Here is a 27527-nt window from a genome sequence, read left to right as displayed (position 1 = left end):
CCATTTAAAAAGTAAGCTTCTGTATTTAACATTATCCCTAAAGGATGAAACCTGAAATCTGAACTTCTCCCTTATTAAATGTTTCAACTGGAACCTAACTCGACGTTCAGTGATACTACTTTTTCAGTCTAGTGATTTCAAACAAAATCCTACCCACGCATTTCTGTCCCCTTCTCCGATCCATTCGTCACTTTTCTGCCCCCGCCCCCTGCGGCCCCCGCCCGAGGGCAGTAGTTTCCACTACGCTGAAGGGGGAGGTGGTAACGGACTCCGGTATCTACTTGCCTCGAGGAGGGGGGTGTATCAGCAGCCACGTTCCAGAGAACCGTAAGAGATGTGGGCCAAGAGACTCGGAATCACGAGAAAATCCTAGCCAAGAACGCGGCGTCGGAGCAAGCGGAGAAAGGCAGGGCCCGCAGCCGCCTGGCCAGCGCGCAGCTTTGCTCTCGGCCGCGTCCCCCCCGGCGCGTCCCCCTACCAGCCTCCGCGGGATGGCACCGGCGGGAGGGGGCGGGGCCGGGCGCGCCGCTGCCTCCTCTGCTGCGGCCGCCTCCGCTGCGGCCGGAAACAATAGTGGAGGAGCCCGAGCCGTGCGGAACGGCTGCTGCGGCGCGCGGAGCCGACGGTAAAGACCTCGCGTCCCGGTCCCAAACCCGCAAGCGCCTCGGCCCCGCGATCCCGCGGTTCCGCCGCCTTCGCGCTCCGAGCCCCGCGGCCCTTCGCACTGCTCATCGCGGGGCGCCTGGACGGACAGAGAGTCGGACTCGGGTCCGCGGCTTCGTGAGGGACGGGCGCGCCCCCCCAACGCCGGATGTGAAGTGGGGGCCTGGCTCCCCGAGGCGTTGAGTCCCGGGCTGTCCGGCTGCCTTGGCACTTGGACGCCTTCTTGGGTGGAAAGAAGTCCAGGGCGAGGGGTCCCCAAGACTCCTACGAGCTCGGCTTGGACACCCCGGCTCCGGCCGTGTCCGACCCGTGCGGTGGAGACGCTGCCCGGCCTTCGGTGCGGGTCGTTTGGACGCTGCCGGGACGCCCTTTTCGGGTGTTCGCGCTGGCACGTGTGTTTTTCTGCCGCGTATCTCTGATAGGAAGCCTCGCTACATCGAGTTAGCGAAACCCATCAATGAAGTTAGCAAAACAGTGTCCCGAAGAGATCGTTTTTCCTGAATTTAACAGTGTGAAGTAGGTTGAAAGACCCCTGGCAGCGCTGCTAAGCATTCAGTGCCAGGACCGGGGATGGGGCAGAGCAGAACACCCGCAAACGGCTTTCCTTCAGCTCACCTCCTCAACCAAATGAAGTACGAGATCAAAAAAGGCGCTCAGGCTTAGTGACGCCTATGGCAAGGCTTTAAGTTTTACTAGCTTTGTGACTTTACGCGATAAAAGTGTGATACTCAAGTACAAGCATGGCGATGCTTGTTTGATGGGGCTGTGACATTAGATAAACAGCATCCTTCCCCTAGAAGTTCCTGTTATTGCCATACCGTCAAGTTCTTGAAATTGCATAACCTACCCTTTCTGTTTCTTAACAGGGGCACTATGAACGAAGAGGAGCAGTTTGTAAACATTGATTTGAATGATGACAACATTTGCAGTGTTTGTAAACTGGGAACAGACAAAGAAACACTCTCCTTCTGCCACGTTTGTTTTGAGCTAAATATTGAGGGTAAGGATACAGTGTAGATTCATTTTAATGGCATGAACTTTACACAACTACTTTTGCTGAACTAACTATAAGGTAAAACTAAAATTTCTTGAATGATCGGCACTTGTGCCAAGTGTGATATGTGAAGATCTGTGGAAGATAAAAATTTATGGAAGGGAGGCCGAAGTTCTCACAGCTGTGAATTTAAGATGAATCTTTTCCTTTTTTTAATTCCCAGGGTACTAACCCCATTTTTGCTAATATAAAAACAAGGTATGAGCATTGAGTAGGAAACGTGTTTTCTGGTTTGAGACCCTATTAAGTTGTCAGGTGGATGCTTTTGTTCGTTGTATATTAAGAATGAACATTACCAAACATTTACATGGATGAGAAAATGTAATTTAATTCCTTTGGCCTTTCATGCTGGTACCTGACTGAGGTGAACGAGAACTCTTTTCCCCAGTCATATCTTATCTGGAAAAACATTTTTAAATTTTTAGATAATTTCTAAAAGGTGATCACACACACCTTTAATATTTTTTAAAAACTAAAAAGGTTTTTTACATTTCTTAATAGTGATTTTGAAAGTATATGAAAGAGTTCTCCAACTATTAAAAAAAAGTCTGTTATTAAATGTACTATTTGTTTGGATTCGTGTACAGTTAATATGTGTATGGACATTAGTAGTTTGCCCCCAAGAAACATGTGGGATATGTTTCTTTAATCTTGATATTATGATAAAACTCAGATTTTTAAAAAAAATATTTATGACTCAAACTAAAACGAATCTTAATATTCTTGTGATTAAAAAGTTTATGTGTCATTTGAATTTTGAATTGTAACATATCAGTACAGAGATTTTGTTAGACTTTTAGATTTGGGGCAGCTTCAAAACAGTATTTAATTTTTTTTTTCCTGGATTGTATATTTGAAAAATTTCATTACCTTTACTTTTTCTGTTAAGTAACTAGAGATGTGAAATGTTCTTATAGTTAATCCTAATGTATTTGTTGTTACTGTTTTCAGTTTCCTTTTGAGATTCCTGTTAGGACTTTTCAGATATTGTTGTAGGCACCAAATTAATATATTTAGCTATTCTGTAGTAACAAGCCAAAATTATAATCATAAGTAGACACTAAAATAATAATAAATTGCATGACATTCATGTTCCCCTTACGATCGTATTGGTTATGTTAGTTTTGCCATTTTACCTTCTGGAAGAATTGTAGTTCCTGAGCATGATAGTTGATGGAAGATCATGGATTTCTTGGGAATAAATAGAATACATATAACTTGGGCCTTAATAAGTGTAGTAATTATAACTAATTTGAAAGGACTGACTTAAAAATATGATTCCTCTATAGCATTTAAATTACCATGTCCTTAATTATGCCAAGGTGACAGATCTAAATTTATGTTCTTTGGAAATAGAGTTGGCCCTATATATTCTTCTACATTGTAGATTTTAATTTTGAATGGGCAAAGGCATTAGAAATGATCCAGCCCAAACCTGTATTTTAATTGAAGGAAACTGAGGGTCAAATAATAGAACTGTTCAAGGTTGCAGTGGTGATGGCAAACTGTCATTAGGTGCCAGGCACTGTAGTAAGCACCTTACGTGGATTATCATATTGAATGAACTCAAAATAGCTCTGGGATGGCTTCTGTTATCCATTTTAAAGGTAACGGGACCTAACCATTGAGACCTTCAAGAAAGGCACTTTGAAGTCACACAGCAGTAATTGACATGCTGGGGTTTGAAGCCTGGTGATCTCCTTCCAGTATATATTTAAGTCCATTGATCTTTTGTCAATAGTTATTTTACTATCGGAAACCCATTTTCCTGAATCTTAATTAGCTATCCTTGCTATTCAGTCAGCCAACATTTCCTAACCAGTGCTTCCTAATAAATCATCATTAGTGATGTTCATGCTGTGATAGAATTTTTCCACAGAAACCTAAACTTCCATAATTGCTTTTCTAGCCTTTCAAAAATATGCCTTTCAACTGGTTTTCTGTCATTATATAGAGAACATACAAATATTCTTCAGGTACCACCTTTGTAAATATTTCATCTCTGATAACATCTATTTTAATACATAAGCATAACATAAGTCATGTTGAAATAATAGTGATGTGTAACTTAAAAAACAAAGAGTTCTCAATTTGAATCAGAACTGTTTCATTTTATGCTCTACATACACTGAAGATTTTATATTTTAAGATGTGAATTAAACTTCATGGAGAAAAATTATTTCAGAATTAAATTTTCTTCTCCATTTATCTGATGTTGCTCTTCCAACTGTATACATTTTTATACTTAACTACAGTGACAAGCTAGTCTATTATAACCATTTTAACTTAATGTCATAAGATTATTATAGGAGGAAAGGGAATGAGAACTCTGAATTCCACAAAATTTCAGTTTTCATATCAGTATACAGGTCTTTAAAACTCAATGAAAAAAAGTGATAATAAAGTAATCGCATACCTGAAAAATAACAAGGTATATTCTGGTCTTTGTCAATAAATCTTTTAAAGTGTTTTAAATTTTCTCTTCCTTATGAAGTTGTTAGCACAATACCAGCCAATAAATATTAGAATATAAGAGGAACTTTTAAAAACAATGGCATTTAACTACAGTAGTTTGGTGTAAGTCTTTGTAGTATGGTAATGTTGCTCTTACTTGGTTTCTTAGTTTACTAATTGCTAAATTTGTTCTAAAGCATTCTATATTCTCCAAGAGACCAGTTTGAAGAATAATAACAGTTTACCTAATTTTGAGTCCACACATTTGTAGTAAACAGGAAATTTTGTATCTTTTGGGTTGTTGATTACATCAAATCAAAACTGGTCCAATCAAATGGCCTGTTGTTTAAAGCTGTGTACCTGCATATATTTATAAATGAAGACGAAAGAAGAAAGAAATAACAAAAGACAGTCAAATCTTCTTGGAGAGATTTCGTATTCTGAGCATGGCTCTAAATTGCCTTTTTTCTGTGACTTCACAGTAATTAAAAGGAAATGGTACCTATATTTTTTATACTTCCTTGTATACTTCAAGGACCTAAGAAATGTACTTTGAGGACTTAACTGTTTTGAAATGCTTGCAAGATTGATTTTTCTTTGTACCTGTAATTCACATTAAAATAACTTGTCTACTTCTAGGATTAGAAAACAGATGCATAAACTTCCTAATACTCATGGCCTATCCTAGGCTCTAAGACACTATAAACTTTTTTATGCATGTATAATCAGATACTCTAATATGCATCATAGTTCATGATACTAAAATCTTTACAATTAGTGACCATATTACTACCTTTCCCTAAGCTATTGAGGCTGGGAAGAAGATAGCCCAGGATAGTCAGGAGCCAATAATAAAACTCAGCTGTAATGTAACAAAGTTGGAAATGAAGCTAGAGGGGACAAAAGTCCAGGACTCCAATCTGTTACTTCATACAGTTTTCATTTTCTGCCAAAAGACTGTGCAAATAATTTTTAGAGCATTCTTACCTTCCTCTAATAACTGACTTCCTCTCTTTTCTGTGGAGATAAACTTTTTTATAAAACTGGATTGGGGGCGCCTGGGTGGCTCAGTCGGTTAGGCGTCCAACTTCAGCCCAGGCCATGATTTCACGGTTTGTGAGTTGGAGCCCCGCATTGGGCTCTGTGCTGACAGCTTGGAGCCTAAATCCTGATTCAGTTTGGTTGTCAAGACTGGTCATTTACTACTCAAAGTCTGCCAATAGCTCTTCCTTTGTCCTGCTTCTGACACACTAGCATCTTTCCACTTAAGTAAAAAGATCCACCTCTTGTGATAGGGAAACTGTATTTATAGCTAACTGTATCTGGCATTAGCCTCTTGTTTCATATAATTGCAAATGTGATATATTGGTATTAACTAAGAGAATACTTTTATTTTTTTTAATTTTTTTATGCTTATTTATTTTGGATAGAAAGAAAGAGTGTGAGCAGGGGAGGGGCCGAGAGAGAGGGAGACACAGAATCTGAAGCAGGCTCCAGGCTCTGAGCTGTCAGCACAGAGCCCGATGTGGGTCTCAAACTCACGGACTGCGAGATCATGACCTGAGCCGAAGTCGGCCACTTAACCAACAGAGCCACCCAGGTGCCCCGAGAATACTTGTAAATATAAAGCTCAGTGTGACTTTTAAACTTTAACTTGGCTATCTTTGATATACTTAGAAATACAGGCACAAAGTTAATTCTTTAACTGCCTTTTAATGTCACTTTAAATAAATTTGAATGCTTTTTAAATGGCTGCAACAGTAAAACCTCATTATTTGGACAGGAGTAGGGAGGGATGAAAGTGGAAAGTAGTTTTAACTGGTGATAAGTTTAAATTATAGAATACTTTAAAAGAAAAATAATTGAATCTAGGCTAACAGAATCTAATGAAGACTTGTGACTTAACTACCAACCCATTTATAAGGAGCCAGGTTCTAGAATCATCCCTGTGCTAATTATGTTTGCCTCTTTTTAGTTACTCCCAGCTTTTCCTCCCTTTTAACTTTGTGAAGCTTTCTAATTCTAAAGTCTAGGATGAATTTAAAACCTAGATCGTACACAAATTTTGATGGGGAAGATACATCCATCAGGAATGAGATCTGGCCGCAAATAACAGGAAATCCAAATAATAATGGTGAAATAAAATGGAATGGATATTTCTATCTCCCATATAAAAATAAGTTGGACCTGGACTTGGTATGATAGCTCCCTGATCAGAAGGACTCAAGCTACTTCTGTTTTTCTATTCCACTTCCCTTACCACATACGTAACTATCTTCAAGGTCATCTCATGAGCCAAAGTGGCTGCTGGAACTCCAGCCATTGCTTCCTTATTCTCAGACAAGAAAGAAAGGACAGCAGGACATCTGACAAAAGATGCATGTTAGCAGTCTTGCATCTAAAAAGGGGTTTTTCGTGAAGTCCCAGCTAATAGTTTCTTACACATTTCATTGCCCCTAAGAGAAGCTGCTCCAAATAACGTCAGTGTTTCACAAAGATGGGACAAAGGATATTGAGTAGGCAAGAAGTAAAATCAGGCAGAGAGGGGCCTTCCTAGTAATTAAAGGTTATTCCATGTTGGAGACAAACTATTTGAGCTACAGCTAATACTAATAAGTAATGCTCTGATGATTCTTCCAGTCCTGGAGTTAGAACTGGAAGGGATTTTAGCGGAATGAGGGATTGTATTCTGAGGATGGGCATGCAGGCAGATCACATATGGACTTGTTGCCAGAAAGCTGTAAGAGTTTTGAAGTATCTAACCTATCTCATTATGTATCATGTAAGGATTGATGTTACTGTTTGAAAGAGGTCCCCCAATTTTTGTCTGGAAGAAATTTGTGTGGTTAAGCAATTTAGAGATTATGAACTTGGGAAAACTTTTCCCTCCTCTCTCCCAGACTCTGTTCATGGTAGACTCACATGGTTTCTACCTCCCTCATACTTTTACAGGGAAGATTGCTTTTCCGCAGCCGGGTGCATCTGCCACTGCTCACTTCTGTTCTGCTGATTAAGCACGTGGGTCCTAGACTCAGACCTGGCCTTGCATTTGACCCTGCCACATAACTAGTTGGGTCTTCTTGGCAAGATATCTAAGTTTTTGTGTCATACTGGTTCTCAAATGTCACCAGTAAGAGCAATTTCCTATTTGTATTTCTTAACCTTGAAATTATTGTGCCAGAATCTCATTCCGAAGGCTGAACTCCCATAGTTGCCATTTGTTCCAAGATAAGCAGCGGATCTCAGGTTTGTTTGTTCTTGATGCTGAGGATGAAGCTGCAGAGTAGCAAGCAGTGATTGGGAGCACAGGTTCTTAAAACTGCTCCAGAGGCCCAACACCTCCAGCTGGGGCACACACTGCAGAGCCAGACTGAATTCAAATTCCCATTCACCAACCAGGAGAACTTGGGCAAGTTGCTTAAGTGTATTATGATCCTGTCAATTCAGCTGGAGGCATATGCCTATCTGAGTTTTAAGTAGGAAATGATTAAGATTTATTTTCTCTTCTTTAGTGATACAGTGAGTAGTTAAAATACCTGTAGAAATGACTAGAAAGGTTAGAAAGCCTGACTTTGCCTACTGATTTTTAAGCATAACCAAGCATTTATTAGAGCTAACAGAGCTCTCCCGTCAGGACTAAGAAGTAAGTGGTAATATTCCCAATATATATGTGGCGAAATAAAGGCTCTGGGGTCAAGTAAACTTGCCTAAAGTCACATAGACAGTAAACGACACAGAAGGGATTCCAATCAGGTGTCTCATATCAGAGCTGATGTACCACTGTGTGAAATGGACATTTCTGTTTCCTTTGTCATATTTTAACAGCTTAAATTGTAGACCAGCACCTCTATAATGATGCCATTCACTCATTCACTCACTGGTTTTCTTAATGTTTTTGAATGGTCCTGATAATCTGTATAGGTTTCTTTAAAAAAGAAAAATTTAATGTTGGCCTCCTCTGTCCTAGGCTTTTCATCCTCACTCTGGGCTTTCATAACCTTTTATATGATGAAAACTAACAAAACAACCCCTTGCCTCCTCCTCCTTCCCTTCACCCCCACCCCCAGCTATACATCAATATATGTAACTAATTTTTAGACATCTTCACCTATGTAACCAATAAGTACTTCCAAGTTACATGTCTAAAGCTTTAAGCTGTTATTCCTACCCTAGCCATATCTCTTTTCAGAGTGAGTGAATGAATAAATAAGTAAATTCCCCTTCTATCCCTGAAACCAAAAATATCAGAGTTGGAAGTCAAGGGTGGAGAAGGTAAAGACTTAGATGCCTAACTAAAATCTGTGCAGGTTAGCTCCACAGAGAGAGCCTGCCTGTTTCTTAATTCTTAGAAAGTTACTTCTCAAAGGATCCCTCCCTGCCTTTTAATTCTCCTCCCCCCAGCCCCTCCCTACCACCACTACTCTCCCCAATATTCTTTTCCTCATAGCACCCTTTTTTTTCATGGCACTTGTTATAATTGTTTACTGTAGTTCTTTGCTTGTGTGTTTGTTTAATGTGCTTCCCTCCCCCCCCCCCCATTTGTAATTCTGTAAGGACATGGATTTATTTTAGAGTATGTTTTGTTTGCTAGTACATAATCAGCAGTAGCACAGGACTGGCAAAGAGAAATGAATAAATATTTGACTGAAGACTGCATCAATCTAAAGGAGACTTTAGAGTACTGTTTCTCTTTACATTATTTTTCCTTTAAACTTGCTCACACTGAAACTTTTCTACTATTTTTCTGCCCTTTTAGAGAATTTCATGAGATCTTTTTGGAGTCTACTAGAAGTTTTATGAATCTTAACTAATAGAACTTTGTACCATATTCAAAAAAATAAGATGTAGCCAATAATACTAATAGTGATAATTGGTTCTTTTTCAGTCAGGGTAAAAAACAGACATAAGTATTTTTCCCCAAATACAGAGCAAGAAGTTTTAACAGGGCTGTGTCAAGAATGGGAGTTTCTAGATTCATTTTACGCATTGCATTTCTCTTTTTCTGAACACCCCAACATAGTGTTGTGTGCTCATAATGATGACCCCTAGGCATTTGATGACCCTGAGTCCTCTTTAAATCAGTGATAAAAATATATTCGTTAAATCAGTGATTTAAAGTTGAAAACAAGGAAGCAGAATATACAACCCAGAATATCTTAGTAATAAGAACATCATAATTATAAATAAAAAGGATTTATCAGAATGTTAAAAATGTGGCATTCTGGTTCAGCTTCATAATTCTTTCATCCCATTGTGTTGACAAAGATGAAAAATATTTTATGAGATATGGAAATAAATTAAATCTAGATTGAAAATCTTTAATATGTAGGTCAAAATTATCTATTCTTAGTAAATGGATATGATTTATGTGACTTAAAATAATTTAAAACTGTTACTGAAAAGTTGATAAAGAGAAATCAGCTACCCAGAAATAAAAGGGTAATTTTTCTATCACATGCAAAATAATGTCCTGTGAAGAAAGAAGACAAAGATAGGTTTCTCTGTTCTCTGGAAGAAGTGAACTATCACTCTCAAGTTAGGAAGAAGCTAGTTCAACTGTCAGTAAATACTTAAGGGACTTACACTTTCAGATAAGAGACTTATTTAAATAATAGGTATTGTTTGTCGAGTATTGTACACTTTACATGCGTTGTTTTTATTGTTATCCCAAGTTGATGAATAAGGAAAGTGAGCAGACAGGCTAGGTAACTGGTCCAAAATTGCACAGCTTACAAGTTCAAACCCAAGGTCTCTGATTCCAAAAAACCAAGTGCCTAAATCATTTCTGCTTCCAAAGAAAATTACATGAACTATTAAAATTTAGGAGGTATTAAGTTAGGCAAAGTCAGAGGTGAATTATACAAATGTGAATATTGAGGCAAGGAACAAAATCTGGGTCTCAGGAGACATAAAATTTTTTAGAATTATTTCTCCCCATGATATTAATACATGTTCAGTGGAATATCTGAAAATATACATTTCTGATGACTTAAGAGAGTAGGATGATGCAGTCTCCACATGGATTGTAATCTCAATATGTTGTAATCTCAACAATCTGTCAAAAAATACAATTTTTAGAACCCTTGGATTGGGCTGGTAACGATCAGAGTGAAGGGAACACACCTGTGACTATCTTGCCGCTCCTGCCCAGAAAGGATAAGCTTATTGATCTGTAGACTGACATTTGCTAGAGAATCATGCAGGTGTCGACTGGTAATGAGGCAGTGGTTCTAACACTGTTCTCTGTCCTCCCAACCATCTGGGTAATGGAGGCTTACCCTGATTATCAGTCTTTCAAGAAGGAATAGGGATCTGAGTAAATGGATGCAGTCAGTGCAAACACAAGTGAAAATGTTAGCACCATTCCTGGAAATTGCACACCATGGTCCTTTTGCTCATCGGCCTCAATAAGTGCCTGGGGCACTTTCAGAAAAAGAAAAATAGGTAGTTTATGAGATGAGTTTTCTAGTTTCTGAGTTTAGAAGGTAATGAGCATTGAACTTAACTACATCAATAGAAGATTTTAGAAATACTTAGAACATATTCAGAAATACAGCACCTCTGCTGATACTCTGCTTAAAAAAAACTTAAATTTTCCAGTGTTTATTACTGAAAATAAAGACCTCATACCTTTATATTTGCATAGTACTTTAGAAAGTGAAAGGTGCTTTTACAGCACCTTAATCTCCACATTATATAGGAAGTTAACATTGTGAATTTCAAATATAGTAATACATGAAAAATGTGTAAGTGATTAAAATCAAAGAGGCTAACACTGAAAACTTATCAAAATGTGGTAACTATAGTTCTAATTAGAGTGGATTTAAATTATGCTAATCCAATTTGGCACACCATATGGTTCATTACGATTTTGATAAGGGGAATAAACCCATTAAACACAGCCTTGGATTTATAGTTTGTAATAAGGGAAACTTGCCTGTTTGTTTACAAATAATTTTAAACTAGCGTATCTCTGGTAATTTTTTGCCATTCCTGTCTCAATTGTATACCAGTAAAGCAGAATAATTTGTGTGTACCCATTAAAATCTATATCTCATAATTAAAGCTGTGTGGTTGGGTCCATAGCAATTTTTAAGCACAATTATTCAGTAAATATTAACTAAGCAACCACTCTGTGCTGGAAGTTATTCTAGTAGCTGAGATAAGACATGGAATAAAACAAACATAAATCTCATAAAGCTTATATGAGAGGAGGGAAAAGACAATAGAATAAATTAATTATATAGTATGTTGGAAGAGGATATGGGATTATTTGCCTTTATGAAGTATAGATTAAATCACTAGTATATTTTTCCATGTATTACCTTACTTGAAATTTACACTTAATGTTCATTTCTTATGAAATAACGTGGAGATTAAGTAGACAGTGAAAGCACCTTCCAATCTCTAAAGTGCTATTCAAATATACTTAAATGACATTTTTAATATCTAAAACTTAGGATAACTGTTGGAATAATATCTACAATGAATGTAGTGAACAAAAATTGCTAGTCTGATTTGAAAACAGAACCCATATGTTAAAGTTTAGGGGTATTGGGGAGTGTTTCAAAATTAACAAAGTACTCTTCATATTTTTGTATTTCTATCTTTAAATACTTACAGATCTTTAAGTATTGGGTATAATGTAAAATATTTTCAAGTTTTTGTATTCTTTCTACTTCCTTACTAACACTGTTTGTTAATATATTTGTCCTGATAACATTTCTGTTTATTATTAAAATATTCTTTATAATCTTGATTATGTTACTTTGGCTTATTCAGAGTATTTTCAGGATATTAACAATCAGTTTTCAACTCCATGTCAAGCAACATTTTGATTGTATTTCTGCTACGAAGTAGAATAAATACATATAGATTAAATATAACAGTATAGAAAAAATATAATTCCTACATACTGTAACAGAAAGTTCTCCCAAAAACTCAGTTTTAGGTTACCCAGTGTATTAACTAAATGTGTCTGGTAAATACCAGCCGCAAGTATCTTGAGAAAGAAACTAAAATCTCACAATTTTATATCCAGTTAGGACTAGATGTAGAAAAATACCATGCTTTTTACAGACTGTCTTTTCTACCACCCACTCTTCTTAATTCATTTATTTACTCTCTCCTCCATTTGTTGTAACTTCTGCTTACTCATCATCTTGCCTACCTACAGTTACTATCTCTGTATCCTGGCAGATTGACCAAAAAGATGGTTAGAGTGGCAGAAATGCTCATGTCTCCCATACTTAAAAGAAAAAATCATAAACCATATGATTTCTTTCCCTGAAACCACAGTTCTTGGAAGAGCCGTGTTCATTCAGGGTCTACTCAGTCCTCCCATCCTATCCTTCAGTGCCCTTACAATTTGCCATCCTCCTTTACTCTCACTAGTGACCTCCTTATAGTCAATGCAGTAAATAGTCTCATGTTCGTGCCATTATCAAAATCTGACATTTAACATTTTCTTTTGAAACACTTGACTCCATGGGTTCTGTGAGAAAAGAGCTGTGTCCTCGTATTTCTGCCCACTTTTCTGTCTTCTCGGGTTCATTGCCAGGTACAAGTCCCTAAAATACTAGTGTTTCATTGAATTCTGTCCTTCTTTTATTGCACTCATCTACTTCTTTCATTGACATGTCTTTAGCTATACCTCTGTACTATACCACAGACACATTGCCAGGCCAAACCAAATCTTTCTTCTGAGTGCCAGACCTGTATATTCAACTGTCTTGAATATTTTGTGCCTTCCATTTGAATATTTTGTACCTGTCTTGAATTTAAGTTTCTCAGAACTAAATGGATCTCTATTTCCATATACACATGCATTTTATATTTCATTCATCTTTGGTTCAAATGGAACTCTGGGATCCACATGCAGAGATTTTGATTTCATAGGTCTAGAGTTGATCTTGAAATTTGCATTTTAACAAGAGTCCCAGCTAACTATTCTGCAAATGACCTCAGGACCAAACTTTGAAAAACTGCCATTAGTGAATGAATGGTTCCTGGTTCTTCAGGACTTTCCATGTAGAGTTGTGTAGGTACAATGATAATGTAGCCCAGAATCTGATCTAGGCTCTGCTGTTCAAGCTGTGTACCCTGGTAGGGATGACTTTCCAATATATAAAGGCAAGTTGGCCTATGGCCTAGCAGCAGGTCCTGTCTGTTACCCGACGGCTTCCACCCGCCCTCTCTTTGCACTCTGTCCCTGAGTCCTATTGATTCTCTCCCATTTGTTTCCTACTTTTCATTCCCACTGCTATACTTTTGTCCAGGCCCTTTTTCCTCCTTACCAATATTACTCCAAGACTACTTAATTAGCTTCATAGATTTAATCTTTTTATCCCCACCGCTACCCTACCTCCCCAGTTCTTTCTCAGTATCACCAGAAAGGTCTTTTACTTTAAAGATCTGATCATGCCATTCACTGTCATAGAACTAACTATCCATTGACTCCTTGCTATTTTACTCAGATTATTAGCTTCCTAACACAACACATAAAACATGTCATGGCTGGGTTATGTCTGTTCAACTGGCCACCTTCATCTTTCATTACTCTTCCAAAGGCACTCTACAAGCCAGTCTGTGTGCCAACTCTATCTCTGTCTTTCTCACTCTGGTTCATTCCCTCCATTTCTTTCTCACTTTCATGTCTTTCTAAGTTTCCTCTGTCTTAAATGCCATTTCCTTCTCCTTCCTCCTAGTATGCAACTGCTCAACTTTTAGAGTACATGTATTAAATAAAGGCGATGATAAACAACATCAATGCGTGTGTTCAAGGAGCAGTGTGAGGGTCACATCAAATGATGAGTATAGAGGAGCCTTGTGGTAAATATAGTATATGAAACAAATGTTAGTATTTAAATTCAAATATTAGAAGGATCTGAAAAGATGAAATACTGCTTGTATATTGAACATCTTCTCCATTGACAAAAATAATTTAATGTTTTATTGTACATTGAGGAGGTTTGAATTTACCTGATTTTACCTTTCTATGATTTGGTTTCATTAGGTTTTTCTGCTCTAGCTTTCATTTCTGTTTTGTAGCAGCTGCTCAGCAAATCCTTTCACCATACATTCTTTGTTTTTTTAATCAACAGTATGAACTGTCTTCACTTATCAGTGTCTTTTTCCCTTACTCTCTTTGGGTCCTTGGGTCATCACCGAGGATTGCCAGATAAAACGATAACATGGTTATGATTTTTCTTTGGAGAAGAGGAACTGCTTTCATTTGAAGGAAAATACTTTTCCTTGCTAGATACATTGTTCGCCTAAGAAAATTCTCACAGTCTTGAAAAAATTAAGAATCTTAGGTATGTGTGTCTTTTACCATTATCAGTATCTCCATCTTTTTTCTTTCACTTAGTTCAATGGAACATACAGTCCAATACTAAAAGCATAATTTGTCTTAGACTAAGGAATGCAGTGTTCTTTCCCAAACCAAAATGTATTTATTCCTAGACATTTTTAAAAATGTTTTTCACTGAAAAAGCAAATAATGCCTATTACAGAAAAATCAAAATATAGGAAATAATAAGAATATTAAGATTCATAATGCCACTCATCTACCAACAATCTCTTGATATTTTTGGTGTGTTCTTCTAAATTGTTTTCTGTAGTAGACTATGTATGTATATGTGCATGCACACATATGTAGTAAATTGTGTTTAAAAATGAAATCAAGCTATATATAGCATTTAATAATCAGCCTTTTCATTTAATATGTTAGGAATATCTTTTTCATGCTAGGTAAAATTTTCTACTTTTTTTAAGGTTGCAGTCCATTGTACCCTAATTCATTTAACCACTATCCCATTGCTAAATGTTTAGCTTGTTTGCAGTTTACCAGTACTAAAAGATTGTTATATGTACATTTTTTATGCATGTCTGATTAAATTCCCATTTCATTGTAGTTTAAATTCCCAGAGGTAGACTTTTAGATCAGAGTCCTGTCCCAATTTGTAGTCCTATCATTTGTTTCAATGCCTTCCATTACTGCTGAATTAGGACCATGTAATCTTCCAGTTAAAAAACAAAACAAAACAAAACAAAACAAAACAAAAAAACTATTTGTTTCATCATGGGAAAATTTTATTTTATGTCAGTTCACCAACCCCTTTGTTTAGTTCTTTCTACTCTAGAATTACTATGATGCAATTATAACACAGTCATAATATTTCTATGTTTAGCATCATGCAATATGATTTATCAATTATTTTTTTTAATGTTAGTTTTTCTTATCAAATGGTTAGTGAATTGTAATGATTGTTTTCCATCAGCCTGAATTTTTACCATTTACTACCTATAGTAGTAAGTGACTTATACATGTTTTCAAATTCACTAGCTAATATATCCCTATTAGATGCTACCATTTAGCATCTATTTAAGGAATAGGCAACTAGAGTTTCAGGAACCATGATTCAAATTTATGCAAAAAGTTGAAATGCAAAACTGAGGTTTTAAAATAGCTGTAGGACAGCTTTTCATTTTTTTTTCCCTCATTTGTAAGAAAATAAATCATTCATAACCTTTACTGGGCAGACAAGGTTTCAGGAGATAAAGGGCAAAGAATTCATATGTCTATCACATTTCTTGCGTTGAACCTATAATTTTACTTTGTCATTATGATTTTCCCTGTTTATCTGGTGTTACTATAAAAGTGGATTTCTTTTTTTTACAGTCTCTTTTGTTTAAGTAACATGTATCATTTTAACTTTATGTATCTTTAGGAATGTTGGGATTTTTTGTTTTTTTCTGCAAATTAGTGTCTCTTTGTGCCACATATAAAACAGCTCAATCATACTACAGTTAATTAGAGTAACTTTTTTCTTAAGTTTATTTATTTTGAGAGAGAGAGAGCACAAGCTGGGGAGACTGTGTGGGGGCAGGGGGGAGAGAGAGAGAGAGAAAGAAAGAGAGAGAATCCCAAGCAGACTCCATGCTGTCAGCACAGAGCCCAGTGTGAGGCTTGATCCCTTGAACCATGAGATCATGACCTGAGCTGAAATCAAGAGTTGGACACTTAACTGACTGAGCCACCCAGGCACCCCTGATTTGAGTAACTTTTTGGGAGTCTTTTATACAGCTTCATGCACAAAAACAATTTTTTAATGTCAGTATACTCAGAGCTCTTTTTGGGGAAAATGAAACAAGTAGATGTTTACTTGAGTCAGTTGGATTATTGACTTAAAACTTTTTATAGTATCATGTTTTTTGTACCACCAAAAAATTACAGTCTAAATTTGACATATTTTAATGTACTAGACAAACAAATTTAGCCTTTTATATTGTAGGCTGCTGTAAGCTTAGTAGCTCATATTAAACCATTAGTAAGAACATGGACAGCTTCTATCCATGTTCTCGTTCCAAGTACACTTTTGCTTAATTACTTCCAGACAGACTGCCCTGTCCAATTTGGTAGCCTTACCACAGTATGGTTATTAACCTTAATTAAAATTAGATAAGGTTAAAATTTTAGTTCTTGGTCATGCCAGCTACATTCAAATGCTTAATAACTGCATGTGGCAGTGGCTACTATTGGATAACAGTTATAGACCATGTCCATCATCGCAGAATGTTCTGTTAGACATTGCTAGTTAAAAAACAGGTAGCTAGGAGTGCTTGGGTGGTTCAGTCAGTTGAGCATCCTACTTTTGGTTTTGACTCAGGTCATGATCCCAGGGTCATCAGATAGAAGCCCATATTGGGATTCAGATTCATTCTCTCTCTCTCTCTCTCTCTCTCTCTCTCTCTCTCTCTCTCTCTCTCCCCCCTGCCCCTCTCCTCTGCTCCTGTGTATGCTCTCTCTCAAACAACAACAAAAAAAACCAGGTAGCTAAATTAGGGAATAGAATTGAATGTGGACTTATTTTTTGTACCATTAGTAATAAACAGTTGTTATGTAGGTGTGTTTCCCCAGTTTTCCAACTGTTAAAATGAAAAAGTGAAATTCACTGAGAGGTTTTCTTTTTGACAAGTCATTTGCAGTTTATAGATCTCCTTTCATTACCAGACCTCAGTTCCTTCATTATTAGAGATTGAGGTTTATCTTTTAACATTGTCTCTCAGAACTCATTGCTTATTGGAATTTGCCCTTATAATTCATTTACTGGATTAAGCTGTTTAACGGCTTAATCCTTCTCGTAGCACATACAGTAACTTGAGAATGGAATAAACATCTCTAAACTGCAGTCTGCTGTCTAAAGACCACCTGTTGATATATCTTCCCTTAGGGCATTGGTTCTCAAAATGTAGAAAAGCAGGTTGCTGAACCCATCTGTATATTGGCTTACTGTGGTTGCCAGCAATTCCATCTGCTAAATGCAGAGATAAGCAATTACCTATTACTTTTTAACAGTATGTTCAGTACTTGAATATGACATACTCTTCAGTGGCTCCTGAGTTAGCTAAAGGCATGGGGTGGGAGGGAATAGGACACTGTTAGCATAGTAGTCACTAAAGCACTTGGGCATCCAATAAAAATAGAAGCCTGGCCTATTATGGGTGTGGAAAGGAAGTGGGTGCTCCAACTATGTATCCTTGCCTTCCTGCCTTTGGTCTAATTTCCCACCTTTAGCCCCATGGCAGGATAGACAATCTGAGCATCCTCCCACTGAGTGGCTGTGATGGGCAATAGATACAGTGGTAATAACTCTTGTTGAATCCTAGCTTGCCTGTTCCTGCTTGCTCATCAGATGCAAAATAGCCTGGTCAAGTTAGGTGTCAAAGCATCATTGGGACAAGCAGTTTTTGCACCAAAGCAATTCAGATCTGTATCACTGCACAGTCTTGGTATATAGCACACGTGTCACTAGTTGGCAGCCTGGCCGCAGAGCCTGCTGGGTCATAGGTACCCTGCACACTCAGGAAGGATATGATAAGGACTGTTTTGGATTAAAGAGAACTTGCCCTATTTTCAGATGGCAGCTGCTTCTCACTACTAGCCAGTTGCTGCCAGATCTTCAGATTTGGCTTTTAAGAGAAACCAAGAAACTGAAAACTATAAGTAGATATAATTTTTTTCTTCTTTTAATACACTTGTAGGCTAAACAAAACTTGTCTGCAGTATGGGTGTGGGTGTGCTACGTCTATTTACAGAGCTTTTCCTCTATTCCTTTTATCAGAAATGGGATCGGATCCTCCCAAAGAAGTAACATCTTAATCCTTTTAGTCTTTCTTAGCACAACAAAGTTTAGCTCTCCTCCCATTTTTACAATTAACACTTTAAAGAAGCTCAAGATTACTTCTTAATATGAACAGCACATAAACATGCAGGTACTTGTACTCCCTTTCTTAGCAACTAAGATAAGATCATCATAAAAAGAAAAACATCTTAACTCTTGGAAAACTCTTTAAACTGGGCAAAATGTGAGCTTGCATAGAAAAGATTCTGAAGCAATACCACACGAATTGTTGCACAAATGTTGGTCATGTTTGAAGGCAAAATGTTTCAAATTTCTTCACAGCATGTTAACAGCCTGGAACTTAAATTTATAACTAAAATTTCCTTGCCTTATTTAAATATTAAGAAAGAACACACAAACCCACAGTTTGGAATACCAACACTGCCAGTTGTCTAATTCTGTTTTATGTTTGAAGTAAAACTTGAAGAGCTTGCTCTCTTAGAGCTGTCCAGTCTCCTACTGATGTGCTAACGTGTGTATTCACAGCTTTACATCCAGCGACTGGTTGTGTTCTGTTTGCTCTGCCTAAGGAGCACCAAATTATTTGAAGCCATTCCTTTGACTGGGAAATGAAGTTAAGTAATCAAATTCAAATGAACTCTAATGGACGGAGTCCAGTAAGGCAGGATTGGAGTAAGTCAGATGACGGGATTCAGGGATGTGTAAAGTAGAAAGCCATGTGGCATCAGTGTAGTCCACTGAGAAACAGTGCTGTTTGACAGGACCAACTGGTGAGCCATCAAGAAAAGATTGCTTTGTTTACCTCATTACCACCAAATCCCAAATAAGGTCTTCAAGAGGCTGGAGGTGAAATCCAAGGATGGGGTGCCTGTGTGGCTCAGTCGGTTAAGCATCCAACTACGGCTCAGGTCATGATCTCACAGTTGATGAGTTTGAGCCCCACATTGAGCTCATTGTTGGCAACTCAGAGCCAGGAGGCTGCTTTGGATTCTGTGTCTCCCTCTCTCTCTCTCTGCCCCTCCCCTGCATGATCATGCTCTGTCTCTCTCTCTCTCCCAAAAATAAACATTAAAAAAAAATTTTTTTTTTAATCCAAGGATAATGGGACATGGAATACAACTTGCTAAGCGTTTGGGTTTTGTTCCTATTTTTTAGTGCCACTTAAGAGTCTCATCTTATTAGGGAAAAAGAGACATGTTGCTACGATAGGCAGATTAAATATAAGCATGGAAATATCCTTATTTTAAAAGGGCAACCGTGGCAGGTAGACAGAAAAGTCTATATTTTTGAGTGACTTTGCTCTTCTGTGGGTTTAACCAAGTTTTCTTAAAAGTAAATTGATCTTAAAGAGGGACTTAAAGAATAGAAATGGGGATAGCATGCCAGATGGGTTAGTGGGAGGGTTTTCAAAGTATGTGAGAATGGTATAACAAAATCAGAGATGAAAGTGGGAAAAGATAAAAAAGAAAAAACTATTGAATAGGAACAGCTTAACTTTTTAAAATACCCCTGTTCATACAGAAATATACTGCCTATGTAATTCTAAATGGCCTCTCTCCAGAGCAGCTAGTACTTAAAAAAAAGCAGTCATGGTTGCCAATTAAGGTCTTGGTTCACTAATAAAAATGACTTCATGACAAAAAAAAAAAAAAAATTACATGGACCTTTTTGAAGTATGATTTAAAGAAGTTTTCATAATAGGATGTCAATTACGTTTGCCTTCAACATTTTTATTAGTGAGGAAGTTGTAGCGCAGTTTTTGTTGAACTGGTTTGGAAACTCCTTATAACTCAGCTCTTCAAAAATATCAACTCATTTAATTGCATTTAGATTCATTCCTTTTCAAAAGCTGCTAAGGAAACAAATTGGTGCTCAGAGCTGTTTACACTTGTAAATGCAATTAAAATTGAAAAGTCAGTAGGGAAACTCACTGGGATCTCTGATAATAGCAATAGTTGTTTCTTTTATAATAATTCGAACTGATGAAGTGAAGAAAACAAAATCACTTCAAGAGTTTATCAAATGGCACGTATATTGCTGATACAAATTAAGTGGGCTACTCACATTCTTTTCTAGATTAAAAGGTAATTTGTTCAAGTATATGAAGTAATCAGTATATTATACTTTTTGAATGTTTTGTTTCCTGTGCTACTGCATGGGATATTTTAAACCATGTTTATAAAACAAACATTTTCAAATTGAACTTTAAAACTTAGTGAGCTTAAAGAAATTAAAGGTATTAATGAGGTACAGTTCACGTAAAATAGCCTTTTATATTCTCTACATGTAAATTTCTGTTAAAATTAATACAGTTGAGTAGAAGTTCATGGTTTTGCCTGGCAGATTGAACGATGCCACAAGATTGCCATCTGTGTATCAGTGCCACTCATCAGTTCTTCAGACTAGTGGCCCATTAAACTAAACATAGGAGTAATTCCACTGAAGATGGCTTTCTTCAGTTAACTTCTGAGTAGCCTGGCAAAACTGCATATCCTGCTTCCCTTGCCCAGGATGGGCAAAAGTTCATTGTAGTAGACCTTGAATGACAATCGCTAATAAGTTTATTTTATTTATTTGGTTTTAATATAATTTAAATTTTCCTTTATTCATTTAACTGCTTTTTCTTGAGTACTCCCCATGTGCCAGGCATGTGCTCTTTCCCACAGAACTTACTCATAGTCGGAGATAAAGGCCAGTGAAGAGGCATTTGTGAAATCTGGTGTTCTCAGCTAACCCAGACATGTTGGAGTAAGAACCAGACAGGAGATGGTAATGACCCAGACAGTTCAGTGAGAGGGGTGATCGGGTGAAGCAGGATTTTGGGATGTTGTACCGCTAGATTTTATGGGGAAAAGAACCCTTTAAAATGGACAGCAAAACATTTGGGATAGGTGAGGGGAGGAGCTGTCAAGGAGGACACCTAGGTTTCTTGAGCAGTTGGTGGTGCCAGACTCAGGAAGAGAATCAGGTTTAAGGTTTGGGCACTTAGAAGAGGAAGAAGCATTTCGTCCAGGAGGTAGGTGTTTGAGAAGCCTATGGGCCATCTAAGTGTAAGTGTTCCCTATACTCAGAACTCTTTCTTGCCCATGACACTTTTTTTCATGTGTTTTATTTTTCTTTTGTAAAATGTTTATTCATTTTTGAGAGAGAGCGTGAGCAGGGGAGGGGCAGAGAGAGAGGGGACAGAGGATCCAAAGCAGGTTCTGTGCTAGCAGCAGAGAGCCCAATGCAGGGTTCGAACTCAACGAATCATGAGATCATGTCCTGAGCTGAAGTCAGACGCTTAACCAACTGAGCCACCCAGGAGCCCCTCATGTCATTTACAGGTGACTTTTACTCCTGAATATCTGAAAGAAATTTATGTTACATTTGTGTATTTGTACAGTAAATTGAATATTGTTCTCTGATTTGCTTTTCATCTCAAAAGATTATTTATATGCATGTAATCATGTTTTTATCCAGGTTTCTAGCATTAATTTGGGTATTTAAGTAAAAACTAAAAGAAAAATTATTTTGGGGCACATGGGTGGCTCAGTCAGTTAAGCAACTCTCGATTTTGGTTCAGGCCATGATCCCATGGTTCATGGGTTCAAGCCCCACATAGGGCTCTGTGCTGACAGTGCAGAGCCTGCTTGGGATTCTCTCCCACCTTCTCTCTCTGCCCCTCCACCTCTCTCTCTCTCTCTCTCTCTCTCTCTCTCTCTGCCCGCCTCATCAAAATAAAAATAAACTTAAAAATTAAAATATTTTTGAAGAAAAGTTATGTTGCACAAATAACTAAGAAGGAACATTGGAAAAGAAAATCTTTAACTTTAAAAGTCCACGTTATCCTTCAAATAGACATCTATTAGCCTGCTGTTGAAGCTCTGGACACATCAGGAAATTCATTGTTTCATATAATTTTGTATCTTTTATCAGTACAGTTTTTGACGTTTCTAAATAAATACCAGAAGCCCACAAGATTTAACAGCAAAAATTAACTTCTGCAGCATAATTTAAACCCATTTTTTTATATGCTAAAGAATTTCTTTTCATAGAGACCAGTGAAACTTAAAATTTGCTATGTTTAATAGATTCAACTAAATCATGGCTTAGAGCTGTGGCAGTGGTCTGTGAAGACAGTTGACCGTTGGAGATTGGTTAGCCATCTGTTGGCAGTGAGACTGAAGGGAGGTTGCAGAGTAAGGCAGCTCTTGAAAAATCTTCCCGAGTTAGTAAAGTAAGCAAGTTCAAGTTCTCTGCCTGCCTGCTGTTTATCCAGTGCAGTAAGTATTAGAATCAAACAGCAGAGTGGAGCTATTTATTTGGGCTGTACTTTTGTACTAGCTACTTTTTTGTCTTGTTTATGGCCTTAAACATATATAATAACAAAACTTTTAATATTTTCATTCTAATAAGATTTGTGAACTTCCTTTTCGTGTTAATTTACCCAGTCTTGAAGGTGTACGCTCGTGTTATCAAATAGAGCTTTGAAGATTTGCACTTAAGTATCTTAATTTTGCTGGAAATTTGACCTAATCAGACAGTAACTGGTTAAAAAACAAAACAAAACAAACAAAAAAAAAAAACATACACACACAACTGCAGTATAAGTAGCCAAGGGATAAATAAAATGTGTATGAAATTCCATTTCAGGTCTGTTTTTGTACTTGGTGGAAGACAACGCTGAGATATTTGAGTTTGCTTCGTGAGAGCAGCTGTTCCCACATGCTTACATGATCATTGTTCAGGAGGTGTACTCCCCATAGCTCACTTGTGAGCCACCGGATAGCCCATTTAGCAGTGGTTTTGGCAAACTCAGCAGGTCCCACTATTGGCTGATGTTACATCATTTTAGAACAAATTAATACTTACACACCGTTTTATACCTGATTTAATACCATTAAAGTGCAAGTACTTCATTATCTTACTACTAGCCAAAGTTTGCAGTTCAGTTAATAAAATTGTTACAACTTCAATTTTTAAAACAAAGGATGAGTGCAGGGTTTAATTTTTTCTGATAAGTCAGCTAAAACTTTTTTTTTTTTTTTTTAACCTGCCACCTGAGTGGCACTCCACTTACCTTGTTTTCAAAGCTAAGCAGATTTAGACTGGTTAATTCTGGCAGGCATTAATTTTCAGCTCCACATCCCTTATTCACTTTCAGTATAAACATACTGCTGTTTGACTTTAATAATATGGCTTGAGTTTATAAAAATGTAATAAGGTATTCTGTATTATGAAATGTATTATGTCTTTGAAAATGTGTTCTATAATCTGTATTTTAAAAAACAATTGAAATAGCATACTTAAGCTTACTAAAAAGTTAGGACATAGAAAAATGTGATAAGAACATATCTACTATTTATAGGATATCATGAAGATTTGTTGAAGAATTATACTGGTTATTGGAGCAGATAGAATCTATCGCTATATGAAAATTAATTGTGTGTAATGCATTTCTTCTAGAGGATAAAATTATCTTGATAAAGTTTTAGAAAGGTAAACAAATGTGAAAACATTTTAGATGCTTTCATTTTCTTAAAAAAATAAATCTAGGGGCACCTGGGTGACTCAGTCAGTTAAATGTCCAGCTCTTTCTTTTTTTTTAAGCTTATTTATTTGAGAGAGAGAGAGTGCGCGAGCAAGCGGGGAGGGGTAGAGACAGGGAGACAGAGGATCCGAAGCAGGCTCTGTGCTGAGAGCAGAGAGCCTAACACAGGGCTCGAACTCACAAACCACGAGATCATGACCTGAGCTGAAATCAAGTCAGATGCTTAACCGAATGAGCCACCCAGGCGACCCTAAGTGTCCAACTCTTGATCTCAGCTCAGGTCTTGATCTCAGGGTCATGAGTTCAAGCCCTGAATTGGGCTCCATGCTGGGCATGAGGCCTACTAGATAGAATCAAGATAGATAGATAGACAGACAGAAAACCCACTTCATTGACTTTGTGAGGCTTTTATTAATGTGTATTTTTTTGGTTCTGGTATACCTTTCCCCAGTAAAATATAACTATAATTTAAGAACATGATCAACTTATGTTTTTGTTAGAAAAAAATTGTCAAGCATTTCTCTTACTGAGCCTTAAAGTAGAAATTTTTGCAAGTGTGTACTTCAGGAGGATTAGCAAAGAAAGCACTACACTATAAAGGCCAACATTTTGTAAATGTAAATTGCTAGTTTGGTACTACTTTTTTATATTACATGCAATAACCTCCCTCTGGAGCAAGGTTTAAAATGAATCAAGTCCTTGGAAAGGCTTTATTATTCATAAAAATTTAATATTACTGAACTATATAGTTAAACTGAAGCAGAAATTATTAGACCATATTTTATGTTATTAACACCCATATTCTTTAGCATCTTTCCTCTAATTTACAAACCTGATGACTGAGATCCATGTTTTACTAAGATCTGTATATACTCTTATCGCAGCTTTTAAAAAAACAAAAAGTTGTCTTTTGTTTTTTTTTTTTCTCTATAGGAGTACCAAAATCTAATCTCTTGCACACCAGATCATTAAGGGGCCATAAAGACTGCTTTGAAAAATACCATTTGATTGCAAACCAGGATTGTCCCCGATCTAAACTTTCAAAAAGTACTTACGAAGAAGTTAAAACTCTTTTGAGTAAGAAGATAAACTGGATTGTACAGTATGCACAAAATAAGGATCTGGATTCAGATTCTGAATGTTCTAAAAATACCCAGCATCACCTGTTAAATTGCAGGCATAAGCCAGATAAAAAGTTACTCCCACAGTTTGACTCTCAAGTACCAAAGTATTCTGCAAAGTGGATAGATGCAAGCGCAGGCGGCCTCTCAAACTGTTCACAAAGAATATTGGAGCAGCGGGAAAATACAGACTTTGAGCTTGCGGTGTTGCAAGATTCAGGTGCCACTTTATGCCACAGTAGTGTATTGTGGCCTCATAGTCACAACCAGGCACAGAAAAAAGAAGAAATAATCTCTGATCCAGATGCTAACGTCCAGGCCCAGCATCCACATTACAGCAGAGAGGAATGTAAGTAAAATGGGGAGAAAAGTAAAGGTTGCAGTTTTGTTGGCTTTTCTTTTTTTTACATTTTTACATATGTGATATGTCAAGAATTTTGTTCTAGAATTATGGATTTTATAGAGTATTTAAATGACAGGTTCACCCTAGCAAAAATGAGGTGTCTTAAATTCTCCATCAGTTCTCTCAAATACTCCTTAGTATGTCCTAAAGCATTTGAATTCAGTCCCATCATCTTTTTTAATAAATTTAAAATAAATAAATTTAATAAATTAAATGTATTAAACTAAATGGAATTGACAAACAATTGGAAGTTTGAAGTTCATGTAGTTTAGAAGTACATCTTCAACCATTGGCTAACATACATTGTCGCGTTGCTCATCGCTACAAGATTAATCTACTGGGGGTGGCATTTCAAAAGCAAAAAGCTGACATTTCACTAAAGGACAAAGGTAATGTGTGCACTTATTTTAAAGTTGGGAAAAGTGACCCGTTCAGTTTTCATTTACTTCCACAAAAACTCACAGAAACTGAGATAATTCTAATTGACTTTAAGTCAAGTGATTTTAGAACTAGAAGGGACATTGGTGTATCTTTAATGCAACTTCTAAATTCTACACATGAGTTATCTAAGGTTATATAACGAGATAGATCAGTTTTTCAGACTATTTCCACAGTACTTTAGTGTTTTCCCAACTGTGGATCATAAACTATGTAGTGCTTAAGCATAATCAGCTTGATGAGTAGTGGCTTCTAGCAGTTTACCAAGTATTCTTTGGCAAAACTTTTGATTCAGGTGGAGGTGTACTGGAAGTGATGTAAAATATGTTTCTTGCTGTGAGCTGTAGTTAGAATTTGAAAATATCCTCCACACTGTAGGAGTTAATGAATAAATCCTGGAGGACGGGTGAATACTATAATGGCAGTTAAGTGAATATTTTTTTAAATAGAATATTGTATTAGTGATGTAGACAATTTATTTTTCCAGGTTACTGTAGTAATAATTCACATATTTTCATGTTTCAGTGAATTCGATGACTCTTGGTGAGGTAAAGCAACTGAATGCAAAGCTCCGACAGGAAATACAGGGTAAAGACTCAGTGTCAATGTTTTATGCATGTGAAAATTTTGATACAGAAAATCCCTCATGACAGGACATTCTTAACTTTATCTGCATTTAAATTCGGAAAGGGGATTAGAACCCATTGGAACTTCCAGAGCAAAAGATTAAGAAAACGACTTCTTTATGAAATAAAGGGGAAATAAGTTTTTCTTTTTTAAGTAAAAATGGAGACAACTAAACCCATATCTCTTCCTAGCATATTATTATGCCAGACACTATATGAGTGTGCTTCCTAACAGTTCCTTAAAGTTGTATTAGCCCTGTTTTGTGGAGTTTTTTAAATTATAAACAATGTCAAACACAAAAGTTGGTGAGAATAGTTTAGTGAACCCCTTGACCCATCTTCACCAGCTTCAACTATTATCAAAAGCATAGCTAATTTCCCCTCATCTCTGCTCATACCCATTCCTTTCACCCCATGCCCAGCATGGATTATTTGACACAGATCCCAGACAAATTGTTTTGTCTACAAATACTCCAGGATTTTCTCTAAAAGATAATTTCTTTTAAAGGTAATCACAACCTCATTATCACACCTAAAAAAAAACAGCAACAATAGCTAGTAATTCTTTAAACATCATCAAATACAACGCTAACACTAACAACAGTTAATGTTGATATTCCCCTGTTGTTCCCTTTTTTTTTTTTAAACAACTGATTTTCATTTTGGTGAGGAAATTACACTTCAGAGACATTAAGTTGCTTACAAACATCGTGCGTTCAGTTAGTAACAGATTAAGGATTATATAACCCCTGCCTTAACTCCATGGCCAGTGGTCTTAATCACACATCAGCTGAGAATAATAAAATAGTAACAATAATAATAGTAATAGCAACTTCTGTTTATCAAGTGCTTATTCTGTGGAATGTACTTTATAGTATGACCTCATTTAATCCTCACAGTAGCCCTGTGAATTGCTTAGTATTGATACCAAGATTATACATAAGAGGAAATTAAAGCGTGTAGTTTTAGTCACTTGCCTGAGACTTATAAAAGTGTAGGAACAAGAATTCAAAAATGTAGGTAGTCTGAATCCAAAACCTCCTAAGAGGTATTTCCAGACCTGAGTATTAATGGTCACTTCCTGTCCC

At 36.9% G+C, this 27527-nt stretch overlaps 1 protein-coding gene across 2 annotated transcripts in view; it reads left to right on the top strand.

The window, feature by feature from the left end:
* The first annotated feature begins 266 nt into the window (after positions 1-266).
* Positions 267-27527, top strand: part of CC2H21orf91 (chromosome C2 C21orf91 homolog) — a 32018-nt gene continuing 4757 nt past the window's right edge. Inside the window, exons 1-4 of one of the 2 annotated variants that reach the window (XM_025913160.2) lie at positions 267-625; positions 1530-1663; positions 24785-25321; positions 26339-26401. In XM_025913160.2, coding sequence (XP_025768945.2) covers positions 492-625; positions 1530-1663; positions 24785-25321; positions 26339-26401 — 868 coding nt within the window. In that variant the 5' untranslated portion in view covers positions 267-491. The other variant, XM_086675768.1, reaches the window with a different exon arrangement.

Source organism: Puma concolor, chromosome C2 (genome assembly GCF_028749965.1).
Source record: "Puma concolor isolate L17-30 chromosome C2, mPumCon1.1.hap2, whole genome shotgun sequence".
NCBI classification, from domain to species: Eukaryota; Metazoa; Chordata; class Mammalia; order Carnivora; family Felidae; genus Puma; species Puma concolor.
Note: the sequence above shows the minus strand (reverse complement) of the source record. Positions and strands in the feature narration are given on the sequence as shown.